The following is a 14767-nucleotide window of genomic DNA, read 5'->3' as shown; positions in this document are numbered from 1 at the left end:
TCAGCATTCTTCTGTAAGGAAGAGCCTAGCCCTCCCTTTTTGCCCTATTATTCATTTATATGTAATTGGTATGACTCTTTGGTACTTATTCCCCTTCCCCCAGTGATTTATAATATTCTTCCCTTCTGTGTTGGTGCTGAAGCTGTTTCAGATTTTGTCCTGGAGAGCATTTTTTGGCTACTTATTGTGCCATTTTGACATGTCCCAATAGTTTTTTGAGTACCTCTTTATTTTCTGTCCCAACAAAATACTCTAGGTTTATCTAATACTTTCCTTCCCCTATCTCTGAAATTAGTCATCCAGCAAAGGTGCTCTTGTGCCCTTTTGTGGCTCTGGATATTAGGCTTGTTTCTTCAGTGACAGTAGGAGATGTGAACTCAGACATGTAGTCAGGTGTTCTCATTGATTCTCCACTTCTAGCCTGTTCCTTCAAGCTCTTTCTTGCCTTCTTCTACCCTATATTTTATCCCCTTTTAACTCTACCATTAGAATCCTGGCTTCCTTTTTTTAGTTGTAGATGGACACAATATCTTTATTTAGTTAATTAATTTATTTTTGTGTGGTACTGAGGATCGAACCCAGGGCCTCACACATGCTAGGCAAGTGCTGTACCGCTGAGCCACAAACCCAGCCCCTAGAATCCTTACTTCTAACATTAATACACTTCCTTATTTGCTTAACCCCATAATACATTTAAAGTGATTTCAGAAATGTTTCATTCTGCCATTACCTTCACTTCCCCACCCTGCAAAGCCAACCTACTGAAGTGTTCTGGATTTGTTTCCAGCCCTTTTTCCTCCTCCCCTGCCCCTGAACAAGGGTAAACACTCAATACTGTGTTCAGAAGTTACCTGAAGTAGTTCTTTGTCCTTCACTTTCAATGTAATTATTTTATTTATTTGAAGGAAATTTTGGTCCATTTTTTCTTTTCAGAAAGTTTTTAGTTTTAGCTTTTATTTTCTACTCTTGTTGATACAATATTTTTGATATATGGAATATTAATACACTTCAAAAAGTGAAAGCCACGTAAGGGTTTACTCAGATGTAACACTTCTTTCCTTGTCCCTTACCCACCAACCCTCTTCCCCCACAGTTTCCAGTGTCGTTTTCTGATTTGGGTGCCTAGGTTTCTATTTGTAAGAAGGGAAGATGTGTGAAAGCTTGTTTTATAATTTTATAATTTTGTTTTATAATTTCATAATTTTTCTTTTCTTACATAAAGGGTAGTATGTGTATTCATTTGTTCTTTGGGTTTTATTTTTCCCCTTACTTAAAATATTTTGGAAATATCTGCACCAATCTCTATGTTAGGACATTTGGTAGATGCTAGTGTTTTGGATTATAAATAATGTAGCAGTGTGCAGTAGCCTTGCTGTGTGTGTATGTGTATTTGGGAGGTGAATCTTCAAGGTAAATTCCTGGAGTGAGATTATTATAGTGAAGATATTGCCTGTTTCTCCTCTGTAAGGATTGTTGGCATTCCTGCCAACAGTTCATGAGGCAGCCGATTGCCCACATCCTTATTAATAGAATGTATTATCAAGATTTTAAAAATTTGTCAGTTCAGAAACTGAATCTTGGAGGAGTTTTAATTTGCATTGGTCTTATTACAAGTGAAGTTGAATATCTTTTTATATATTTAAGAACTACTTTAATATTTTTGGGAATGAATTTTCTTGTCTTTTGCCTATTCTATAGGTTTTTGAAAAATAATTTTATTAAAGTATGGAGTTCACTTATTTCAAGTGTATAATTCAGTGATTTTTAGCATATGTACAGAATTATACAGCTATTTTCATAAGGAACTTTTGATTCTCCCTTTAATTGTTAAAAGTTCTTTGTATATTGTGGGTCTTAGCCTTTATCTGTGATATATTACTGTGAATATTTTTTCCCAATTTGACTTTGCTGATGACATTTCATGCCCTTCAGAGTTTGTTTAAAAATTTTTATGTAATCAAGTTTATCAGTCTTTTCCTACCTACACTTGGGAGATAGAACCAGTTATAGGAGAATTTCCCATGCACTATTTCATTTATTACCTTTACTCTTTTGTTTTGGATGAGGAATGGATACCATTTCATCCTTTTCCAAATGGCTTTCTTGTTGTCTCAATACCATTTATTTAAAAAGTTTGTTTATTATCAAAGCAAAGAGTTGAGATACTGACTTTATCATATACTGCAATTCTCTTTGTGGTTTCTGTATTTTCTGTTTTGCTGCTTTGGTCTATCCATTTCTGTGTCATACTGTTTTAGTTATTATATGTTTTAAAATCTGGTAGGGCTATCCTTTCTTCATAGCCTGTCCTTTTCATTGTTTTCCTGGCCACTATATATTTATTTTCCCACAAGTGTCAACTTGTTTCACTCGATAAGAAAGCTTGTGGATAATTTTATTGGGAATATATTAGCTTCATACATTAACTCGGGGAACATTGACATTTGTTGGTTGCTGTGTGTTGGATGTGGTTCATCCCTGTCAAAACTCTTATTGAAATGTAATTTTCAGTGTAATGGTATTGAGAGGAAGTAGGGCCTTTGAAAGTAATGAAGTCATGAGTGCTTCACTCTTGTGAGGGATTAACAGTGCCCTTGTGTGTGAGACAGTTTTCTTTTGACGTACTGGGCATTGAACACAGATGTGCTCTATCACAGGGCTATATCCCCAGCCACTATTATTGTTACTATTATTGAGACATCTTACTAAATTGCCAAGGCTGGCATCAAACTTGCAATGCTTCTGTCTCAGACTCCTGTGTCTCTGGAATTACAGTTCTCACCTGGCTGAGATGAGGTTATTTTTTGAGAGGGCTGGTTGTTAGAAAGCAAGCCTGGCTCCCCTGACCTTCTGCATGTGCCTGTTTACTCTTCCACTTTCCTCCCTGAGGCCCTCAATAGAAGTGTAGCAAATGTTTGCACCATTTTCTTAGATTTCCAGAATAGTGAGAGGAATAAACCTCTTTTCTTTATAAATTAGCCCAATCTCAAATATTTTATTATAGGAACAGAAAACAGACTGAGACAGTGTTGTTGAGACATCTTAACCAATAACAGAGGCTGTCTTTCCATTAATCTTTTGGGAATGTTTTGTAATTTTCATATTATACATTTTTAACATATTTTGTTTATTCTGAAGTATGTTCATACTTTGTTTATTTTATCTTTTTTGTTGCTTTTGTAAAAAGGTTTATTTTAAGCATGTGCTTTATAATGACTTGGGGGAAAAAAAAACTATAATGCCCTTCTTCTTCCCTTATCCCAGATATCTGTTCTTCTGTGTGTTTTTCTTGTTTTTATGGTCTCCTTTTGGGTAATTAAAGTGGATTGAGAAGAATATTATACTACGTGTACTTTTAGATGAATACAAATATCTAGGTGAAATTAATTTTTTTTTTTTTAATTTGGTAGTGCCAGGGATTGAGTCCCTTGTATGTGCTAGGCAAGTGCTTTATCACTGAGCTACATCCCCAGATCCAGACAACACATTCTTAAATACAAATGGATCAAAGAAGAAATCACAGGGGAAAATAGAAAATACTTAAAATGAATGAAAATGAACCAGGCCTCTGTGAATATAGACAAGGCTTGGGCGGATTCAGACCGCTTTGGATTTATGTTGCAACAAGGAGCTCTCCACGTCAGCTCATTCACTACTACATAGGGAGTGTGTGTGACCACTGAGCTCTCATGCAGGTGTACTGCCTGCTCTGCCATACTGTACTTAGTCTTAGGTGTGAAGACAAAACATTAATAAATAATAGGAGGGCTGGTTTTGTTTAAGTGTCAGGGTTAGAAGAGATTATGACCCCTATTGACAAGGTTCTCATTTGCTTGTGACTGAGAACCTCTCGTCTTGTAGAGCCTCACAGGTAGCAATAAGAATAAAAACACTAACTATGATCCATTGTAACAGAGACTGTATTAGAAAAAGAAAGCTTAGCAGTTTTGTCCTGAAGGGCTGGGGGAGGCCTCCTTGAAGAGGAGTTATTTGAACTGGGTCCTGAGGAATGAGTATGAGTTTGCCAGGTGAGCGGGCCAGTCTGCACTGAGAACAAGCTTCAGAGGCTGTGGAAGGGTCCTGGGGAGGTCAGGATGGAGCTGTGCAGTTGGCCTGGTAGTGAAGTTAGTCAGTGGAGAGGCAGCAAATGGACGAGGAGTGCTGTGCCACGTTGGCATGGTAGTCCACCACGATGGGGAATGGAATAGAGCTCTCTGCTGGAAACCAAACCTGATGGTGGACAAGGTGCCAACGGCATTGAAGGCCACAGTTTTCAGGTACTATTTGCTAAGTTTCTTGTCTTATAAACTTGACAGATAAAGTTGCTAAATAATCACTTATCATGATATGACTATACTTGCTAAAGAATTATGAAGTGTAGTGTTGATTTTCACTTTAACTTAACAGGCCTTCTATACCTTCAGAAACTAATGTTGTATTTTAATAATGTTGTATGACAGATTGTCAGAAGATAATAAAAATGAATAAAAACATTAATAGGGGTTTGAGATTTTTGTACAGAAAAGAAATTCATTCCTGTAAAAGCACAATTCTTTTGTCTTGAGCATTTAAAAACAATCTATTATTAGCAAGTTAAATCTCTTCGGTTTTGTTTGGGTGTTTTTCTTTGGTTTATAAATATTTATCCTTAAAAATATGAGTAATAGTTTTAAGTTGTTTAATTACTTTTGATTTTTTAAAAAATAGATTTTATTTTTTAAATGATTTCTAATAGTAAATGAATGATTTTTTGCATTTGCTTTGGGTCGGTGTTAACTACAGTTTGTATTTATCCATTTTTCAACTTAATGAAGTTAATCAGTCTTTTATGGCGCTCTTATCTTCCCTTATCTATAATTCAGTAAGAAGTGTAATTTTTTAAAGAATTGCATACAGACAAGGGTATTTATGTAAGTTTCAGACAGAAGCTTAGTCATAGCCATGGAATGCAGTAAATAGTATGAATTATAAAGGATATGAACCAGTTTTAAAATGCAAATGCATAGCTATGTCTGCCAGCAAATCAGTTTTTGTAGTCCATACATATTTGTTAAATATTAGTTTGTTGAGTGAATAAAAATTATTTAAAAATTACAAATTCAAAATGGGAACAAAACATTTTATGACTCTATGAGGTATTTTCTGCTTCATGTATTTCATTCAGAGTTATATTTCCTTAGTGTTTCTGTGTTAACTTTGATTTACTTTACACCCCACTTATATTAGCATAATTATGTCTGAAAAGGAGTTTTGCACAGTACCTCCTTGTATAGGGTTGACACTCAAGGTTTTTGGATTGGACTGCCAGTTTGCCATACTTTTCATGCATGTTTTATTCTGTGAAAATGCCTCATATTGCCTAATCACGATCATCATTGTCTCATGATTTATTTTCTGCTTTTCACCTATCTATCGATCTATCTATCTATTCATGATCTTCTAGAAATTTGTATACTTCTAGAAATTTGGGTACTATGCCAATGAAAGGAGGGAATGATTAACTGCATGGGGTGAGGCTTCCAGAGGAGCTGGCATTTGACCTGAGCCCAAGGATGATGAGTACTAGGTTCAGAAGTAGAGGGAAGGATGGGTCAGGCATAGTTTGCAGTGTGGAAAGGGCCTGCCACCCAAGTAAGGCACACACATGTGGCTTGGGACTGGGACACATACGTGCAGCTCATGTGACTGACAGAATGCAATGTCTTTAGGCTATATACAAGTTTGATAATTTATATCCTTCATTAAAGGTCAAATTGCTGTGTCACATGGTGGGCTGAAGGAGTTCTAATTTATGCAACTTTGTATTTTATTTCAGAAAATATTTATCAGAATTTTTTTTCCACTGGTGAGGGAATAAAAATATTTAACCAAACATTCAGATTTAAATCCCATGAAAACGACTTAACCAAATTTCAAGTACTGTGTAGTCCTAGGAATCAACAGTTTTCCCCTAATTCTTAAATGTTTCATTTTACTGTTACAGAATAGCTAAAAAAAAAAATCACAGTTTGGTTTTCCCATAATTATTTGTCTGTCACATAGTCATTCAGGCGTGTGTTTTGTACATGGTGGAATGTCACTGGACAACCTCACCTTCAACACCAGACACATTTAGGCATATCTATATATAGCACAGCACTTTTCTCAGTTTCCCATTGTTCATTGAGGTTCATCCTTTGACAGTAGTTTTGAAAACTTAAAGCATTGTTTTGTTGGCTTATTTGGAAAAGCATTGCTGTATTGTGGTTCAGTGCTTGGACCTTGGAGTTGGGCTACTGGGACAGAATCCTGGCTTCACCTCTTACTAGGATTGTAACTAGGAAAATTCTCACTCCTTGCCTTAGTTGCTTTATTGTGAAATGGGGATATTGTTATCTATTTTATGAAGTTGTTATGAGATTTATATTTATTAATACATATGAAACTTTTAGATTGGTATCTGGCATATAGCAACCACTTTTTGTGCTGTTACTATTTTCATTACATTGTTCCTAGCTAAGCTTTTCCTCTTCCTTTTTTTTTTTTTTTTTTTGGTGTGTGTATGTTCAAAACAATTTTAGATATTTATCTTCAGTGTATGTGATTAATTTTTAAAAATCAACCTAAAAGTGATGCTCTCATGCAGTTTATGTTCACAGTCTTGTTGCTCAAGCGGTGCTGAGGTGTAGGATCTCTTGGCATCTCTTCACTGCTGAATCCCATGGCTTCCCACAGACTGACTCACTGTGCTTAGATTAGGGCTTTCATTTCTTCTCCCTCCCTTAATGTACTAGTGAAACTCAGGTGTAATCTTAGGTCACGTGGATCTCTCAGATTTCAGGTTCTGAATTTACTTTGTGAGTTTGCATTTTTCACTGTCTTCAAATTTTAATGTAAACTGTTTTGTTTTCAAGACCCATCCGTCTTTCTAATTGAAAATATGCCTCAGAGAAAATACTGAGTTAAAAAATACACCTAATGAAAATCCTATGATTACAAATTATTTTCTCTTAACTACTACCATACTGTTCCCAAATATATTCATCAGGATGTTAATGTATTTAATTTTTTTTTGTAGTCGTAGGTGGACAGATGCCTTTATTTATTTTTATGTGGTGCTAAGGATCAAACCCAGTACCTCACACATGCTAGCCAAGTGCTTTGCCACTGAGCTACAACTTCAACCCTGTTTATAGATTTTTTAATGATGTATTTATTGTTTACTTTTTGGACTTTTTTATGTGAGAGTATGAATCCCTATGAAAACTGCATAACATTTAGCAATTCTCAAATGTAGTTATTGTGGGGATCTTTTTGTGCAGATAGGGCTCTTTGGGAAATGCTAAACTATGTCATCATATTGCATTCCTCATTTTCACGCATCCCATCTTTCCTTTCTAATTTTGCCTCAAGACTGTTACCAGAGAGATTTTTGGAAGGTGGAATGGGGTGGGATGCTGGGAGCCCAAAATTTTAACTTATTCTTCATTACATGAGTACACTGCTCATTTAACTTCTTCAGGAAAAATATTACTCTGGAAATGAGTATTCCTTCCTAAATACTTTCTACATTCTTTTAAAAAGGGATGCCTTTTTTAAGTGAGTCCAGCTTAAATAGTTTTTACCAGGTATCTTCAGAGCATTGCTCATCTTATATCAGTATCTCTGGGTCTTCTCTGCCTCTGGACATGTTCTTCCGTTGGCTTGGGATGCTGTTTCTGTTATCCTTCTTTGAAAAGCTTTTCCTCATTCCCCCAGGGGTTTGCCATCACTGTCTGTCTTCTCTAGTAGTTTGGTATAATTCATTGGAAATATTTGTTGAACATATACTTTCTGTGAGATATTAAATGGAAGTTATTAATATTAAACTGATTGACGAAGTTGTTTGGAAAATAATTTTTATATGTATCATTGCTTTTTTTCTTCTTTTTTTCCCCCTCTAGTGTTCTTTTGAAGATAACAACATTCGTTCCTTATTAAAACCTTTAGAACTGGAACTACAAAAGACAGTGCATACATACTGTGGAAAAATTTACAAAATATTCATCAAGCAACTAATGAAAAGCATACAAGATCGTTATGACAGACCACCAAAGGAAAGGTGATTCTTGGTGACTGCTAAGTTAAATGGATGCAAACAACAAAGTGGCAGAAGATAAGTGTGAAGGAATAGTCTTGAATGAAGTGTTTAGGAAGGAATTACTCATTTCCAGAGAAATTTTTTTCCTGAAGAAGTTAAATGAGCAGTGTACTCATGTAATGAAGAATAAGTTAAAATTTTGGGCTCCAATGATAGACTTTTTTGATCTCTGATGTTTCATAACATTACTTGCTGTCATTCCAGTGTTGATGAAAATATTATAGTGTAGCCTGCACAGTTCCGCTGGCTCCTACTCTCAAGTGAGTAAGAATGGTAGGGGTGTATGGATGGAAAACGTACCTCATACACAGAGTGGACACTCAAGCTGTGAGTATAGCAATAATTTTATGTCAGCACTAACCTCACTTTAAACATGTGAGAAAAAAATTGTTTACAGGGACAGAAAAGGTTCTGTTTCTCAAGAAATGTGATGTAACCAATGTAACCATTGACAATCTATGTACCTTTATACATTTCATCTCCGATCTACAATATTTTTGTGACAATCGTGTTTAAAATTATTTTTAGACTATAACTAAGCTGCACAGAAAATTGAGCTGTATAAGAAAGAAGAAAAATAGTGAAAACTCTGAGGCATTATTCTGTGTGTGTGTGTGTGTGTGTGTGTGTGTGTGTGTGTGCGCGCGCGCGCGTGCATGTGTGTGTGGTGTGTGTGCGTGAAAGGGGGAAATAAAGTGTTTTTGTTTTGTATGTATTATTAAACTGTCTTGCCAAAACTGGGTTCTAAGGTATTTGGGGAAATTTTTTGTTTTGTTTTGTTTTGTTTTTAAATCACTTTAAGTGAAAATTTTCAGCTTTACTGGGCATTCTGGAAGCAAAAAATATTATGCTGATAATAAAGTGATAACCTTAATAGTAATGCTAATCTGATGGTGGAAACTGCAATGGGCCAAAATATGTAAGCTATCGACTTCCTGGATCAGTAAGTTTAGTTACAAAGGAGTAGAAAAAGTGGTTCATTTAAACTTCTTCTACCTCAAAATGGCTTTGCAAGGTAGTTTTGAAAAGCAAATGTCCAGAGCCTTACTTAAGTAAATTAGACAACTTGGTGGATGATTTGGATTAGAATAATGTTACATCTAACTACAGAAAAAATAATTTTTATTGGGTTAATCTTGCCTTTTTGAATATCACACCCTTTTTTTTTTTTTGTATCAGGGATTGAACCCACAGGCACTTCACCACTGTGCTACAACCCCAGCCCTTTTTAGTTTATTTTGAGACAGTATCTTGCTGAGTTGCTCAGCGGCTTGCTAAATTGCTGAGGCTGGCTTTGACTTTGTGATCCTCCCGCCTCAGCCTCCCAAGTTGCTTGGATTATAGGTTTGCACCATCACACCTGGCCAGGACAGTTAATTTTTCAAAGCAAGCCTTGAAGTTGAGAAAAATATTACTCTTGGTGTTCTTGACTGCTATGTAGTTAATTATAGATTCTGAATGTTAGTACATACCATGCTTGGGCACATATCTCATTTTACCAAGCGATATGTGCTATCTTCTTTTTCTCTCTTTATATTTTAATGCTTAAATAGAGAAGGGAACTCATGAAGGAAAAATCATGCTATTTGGCCTACACAGTGTCCTTTATGTAGATCAGGACTTTGTAGAAAGAAGTAGTCAGTACTTTGTTGTCTGCTATCTTGGGTAGTTCAGTCAGGTACAGATTGAGAGAGGAAGGTTTAAAAAGGCAGATTATTAATTGATTCTCACCCCCCACAAATAAATAAATAAATATATAAATAAATAAATAAAGAGAACTGGATAAGCAGCCCAGTACTCTTAGAACAGATGGGTTGAGAGAGCAGGAGTCCACTTCCTTGGCAGAATGCTTTGGTGAAATACCTGAACTGTGTTGAAATTGAGCTCGCTGAGAAAATGAGAATCCTAAAATTACAAATTTTGACTGATGTATATAAGACCCTTTCTAAGTGTCTACAAATGAGACCATTGCTTAGCTATATAAGACTCTTTGAGCAGCTTGTTAAAACTAGATATCCTGAGCTTCACCCTTTAGAGACTGATATACTCTCTAGGATGATGTCTCTTAAAAAAAATATTATAGAGGAGATTTAAAAATTACAAAAAAGTAGGAAGCACATAGTTCAATGGTACTCATCATTCCAATCTAATACTGGGCAATGTTTGAGTTGTTTAATTTATTTCTTTTTTCCCCACTCTGCCGAAGTATCTTAAAATCCCAGACATCACTGTGAATGCTTTGGCAACTCCAGAGTCTTGTACCTAATAAAAGCAGCAGCAGTCCTCTGGCCTCATCTGATATCCAGTCCTTAAGCAGATTTCCCTGATGTCTCCAGTATGGCATTGTTTAGTTGGTTTGTTAGAATCAGGGTACAAAGACAAGTTACATGATTATTCTGTTTTTAACAGGCACCTCAGGTGATTTTGATGTTGACTAGTCTGGGAACCACTGGAAATTATTTGCCAGCCTTAAGGTTGAAGTTAGAGTGCCACAATTCCTGGCCTCGTAGGTCAATTATAATTGTGATTTTGAAATAAGAAAAAACTATTGGGTTATTGACAAGATATGAGTCTATATTAGTAAGTTCATTAAGATTTGATTTTTCTCATTGAATGGATTCTCTCAGCCCTATGGGCTCCAGTGTGAGGATGGCTCTGTGTAGAGCGTGGTCATGGTTTAATCCAACTGGATTGTGTGCTGTGGTCTCCTTTGTATTGTGGCTTATTTATACTGTCCTGTGGCCTACATTGTGGACCAGCTGGAAGGTTCTTCCTCTGGTCTATTCAGACCTGACCTAATTGAGGATTTTACCGTAAATTGGGTTATGGTGAAAACTGTCTTTTTTTTTTTTTTTTTTAAACCTAAAGTCAATGGTATCACAGAACGTCTAACAGTTTTAAAGTGAGTTTTCTGAATTTATATTTAAGGTAATTTATTCCTTGAGAATTCTTAAGAAATGTGCTCAGATCTAATAAGGTTAAATTGCAGATGGATAACTTGGAGAACATAATATGTTTTTCAGGATAAGAAGTCTTTCAGAAAACATAGTATATCTATGCAGTTGATATAAATTATACTATATATTCTTTGAGGCTGTGTGTTAAAAAACACACAGTTTTGACCTCAGAATTATCTCTGGGCTACAGTATCACCAAAGTGGAAAGATTAAAATGTAGTCGAACTTCATTTGTATAAAATAGTCATCTTAAATGAACTTGGGAAACCTTTAGAAATATATTTTGTGATTTACATTTTAAGAAAATTATTTTTTCCTCATGAAGAAGAGTTCGTCATGCATACAGTAACCAAGTGATTTGGGGACATTTTGAGCCTGCAATGTTATTACTGCCTACGCATTGCTGCATTGCTTTCAATCAGATGGCAGTGGTAGAGTGACAGGAAGACCAGGCTGAGAACAAGATCTGGATTCTCTTCATGGTCAGAGGCCTCAGGTATGCTGTTTAGACTTCACTATGCCTTAGGTTTATAGGTGGAGCCAGTATAGTGTGCCCTTCAAACCTCACAAGAGAAGGTGAGACTTCGACGAAGAAAGAATGGATTTGAACACATCCTGCCTGGTCGGTTATACCACACCAGTGTTTGCTCTAGGTTCTGTTTGGCCCTGGTGGTCCTATCCTCAGGCTGAATGTTTTCTGGCATATATCTCCAATAAGAATTTGCTTATATTATGTAAGGAAGAGTTTTTCAGGAAGAGAAAGTAGAGAAGAAAGATGTAAATGAGTAACCAGAAAAGAAGGAAGAGAGAGGAAGTGAGAAAGGGAGAGGAAAGAGAAGGGAATACGAGAATGACAAAAGGCAGAGTAAAGGAAGGATGGAATGAAATGGGAAAATTGAGAAGTAGAGATGGAGAGGAATGGTGTGGAAGCCTTTTCTTTTGGAGTTGTGCCCCCACCCCCACCCCAGGTCACTGTCTGCCTTAGTCCTGCAGGTCAGGAAAGATGCTGGTTACATGGCAGGAGGCTCAGGGCCTCGGTTTGTTGACCCTGCATATAGATGCTCACTGATTTTTCAGTACTAATGATTCAACATTAAAAAAAAAATGATTCAACATTTTATCTTTTTTTACTGGATCCCAGTGTATGATCTGGGACCCTTGGAAACAATATCTTCCATTTTAACTTTGCCCTTTGGATTTTGTAATACTAAATTTGGATTATGTAAGACTAACCACATTCACCAGGGGAGGCTGGGGTGGAGGGACTGCTTTATCATAGTAGTTTTCCCAGATGATACTGATAGGAGCTGAGTTTGAGAATCATTGCCTCATCTTGAAAGGTAGCTTCAACAGTAGATCACATTGTTTTATTCCTCAGTAGAGAGGTTTTCAATTGAACTATTATGGCTGCATTCAAGAGAACAGGAGATGGTAGAAACACTAATTAAAGAGGAAAACCTTAAGAGGAATTTTTTTTTTTCGTTGGTACCGGGGATTGAACCTAGGTCCTTATGCCTGCTAGGCAAACACTGTAACACTGAACTGCAACCCTAGTCTTTGCTGTCTTCTTTTTTAGACACTTATAATTTAAGTAATAAATACCATAGTTATAATGTTTCTAGAAAGACCACTGATCTGTTTTTATAAAGTAACATTTTTGATTCCTTAGAGTAAATAGGAAATAAAAGTAGGGGTGCAATATGTCAGGTATGGGGCCAGTTATCCATTTATGAAATGCAATTTCAAGTATCTTGATGTAATCATTGTCTTATTGCATTTTAATATTTAATAAAAGTAGATTAATGATTTGTACTATAATAGTTATCCTTTTATACATTGCCAAAGCAACCCTTTTTTGCTTATTAAAGTATGGCTAAACTATTCTGATGTTTGTTGTTTCTTAATTCATTGAACATAAAGCTAGATTTTTTAAAAACTAAGTTATATAAACTTAAGACAAGTTTAAAAGGTGGCATAAGAATCTAAAAGAAAGAACTATGAGTGAATAGGATGTTATTCAAAATCTAGCAATTACAGGATTATCAAAAATAATAGGATAGCATAAAGAATAGCATATTAGCCTGGGCAGTTTAAAATCTGTAAATCAATTTGATCTGCAAATCAGTGTCTGACTTTGAAAATTTTGTTTTATCACCTCATCTCTAATAATTCCAAATGTCTAGGGGAATATTTCTTTAGAATTTTCTATAAACTTAGTTTTCAAACAAAAGAGAGCTTTTGCAAAGATTTTCTCTTATGTCTCTAATACTGTGAACACTAATTGGAGGGTCTATGCTCAGACATCTTAATATCAAACTTAAGAACTGATGTGCAACCTTTGATTAGGTTTAGTTTTATGTACAATTAGAATATGAGAGCATATACACCCATATAATACATCATAGCAACCCCTTTTAAAAACTGGTGAAGAGAATGTAACAGTGAATATTTTGTTAAAAAGTAAATTGATTTTGACTATGATATACCATAGCTGTTTTCAATAGTCATATAAAATCTCTTCAGGGAATATTGGAATGTTATTTTTGTTGTGCAAAAATAATCCAGGGCTTGTAGTATTTTTGAAGAATATGCCATCCACTCAAAATTTATCAGAACTGACCTGTGTCCACATGCATTGTCACCAGTATTTGAGAATTGGACCAGTGGTTTTTGAGGGTGCTGTAACAGATTTGAGAAGGAGACAGTCAGAAATTGCACCAGTTCCTGAAATAAAAAACTGAAAAAGGTTGAAGATATCTTAATAATTTGAGTAACAGTTCTAAAGCGGCAGGAAGGCATCATGGTATACTGCAATATGTAGAGATTATTGCCCTTTAACTGCTTTTTACCTTAACCTACTTTGTTTTGAGAGAAATGTGAATATCTTCCTCCAAGTATTTTGTGTATTCTGGGAGTTATTAAAGGAGAGTATAGAATTATACATTTGGTTCTAACTTGAGAATAATGAAAAGTTGTTTTATTCAGTTTTGAAGGAATTTGGCATATCTTTTTATTGAGAAACTGTGTTGCTGTTACTAAATAAACATGTACTCAATAAAATGTTTAATTTTTTTGAATGATGTCTGAATTATTCTAATAAATAGTCAAAAACAATTTTAGGGGGGCTGAGGATGTAGCTCAGTGGTAAAGTGCTTGCCTGGCATGTACGTGGCCCTGGGTTCAATGCCCATATTGGAGAGAAAAAAAGTTTAGGTAGTCAGTGCCCAGCATCAAAACAGAGAACAATTGTATGGTCTTGAAGTGGGGATGCTGGGTCACCAGGAGTCCCTGTGATCTTGGTTTTCCCTCCTGGCTCCAAAGTGACAGTAGAAATTCTAAGTGGCAGATAACAACCAGAGGCTGAAATAAAATTCATTTTTATGAGGAAGGTTTCACTTTCCCTTGTAGTTACAGCAATGCCTATCTAACAATTGCTTTGCAAAGGGAATCAAGTTCTGATTGGTTCAGACCATGAAGATTTGCCACTAGACTTAAAAATGGGTTCCTCTTGAAGAATGGCTACTCTGCGGAAGGAGAGCAACAACAGGGATCTGGATTTGTTGGGGTAGAAGGACAGAGAGTTTGGGAGATAGCTATTGGGTGGGCAACAGGCCATCCCTTATTTTACTAACTAAAGCATTTGCTATAATTTCGGAGGGGATCAAATTTCACATCTAGAGAAGAGTGCCCT

At 35.8% G+C, this 14767-nt stretch overlaps 1 protein-coding gene across 2 annotated transcripts in view; it reads left to right on the top strand.

Annotated features, from left to right (window-relative positions):
- Gxylt1 (glucoside xylosyltransferase 1) overlaps positions 1-14096 on the top strand; it is a 43536-nt gene extending 29440 nt beyond the window's left edge. For both annotated transcript variants that reach the window (XM_076854314.2, XM_076854313.2), the window contains one exon: positions 7923-14096. In XM_076854314.2, coding sequence (XP_076710429.1) covers positions 7923-8084 — 162 coding nt within the window. In that variant the 3' untranslated portion in view covers positions 8085-14096. The remainder of the gene's footprint in view (positions 1-7922) is intronic.
- Positions 14097-14767: the final 671 nt, after the last annotated feature.

The sequence above is a fragment of the Callospermophilus lateralis genome, chromosome 4, assembly GCF_048772815.1.
Source record: "Callospermophilus lateralis isolate mCalLat2 chromosome 4, mCalLat2.hap1, whole genome shotgun sequence".
Classification (NCBI taxonomy): Eukaryota; Metazoa; Chordata; class Mammalia; order Rodentia; family Sciuridae; genus Callospermophilus; species Callospermophilus lateralis.
The sequence above is the reverse complement of the archived record's forward strand: the minus strand, read 5'-3'. Positions and strand labels throughout refer to the sequence as shown.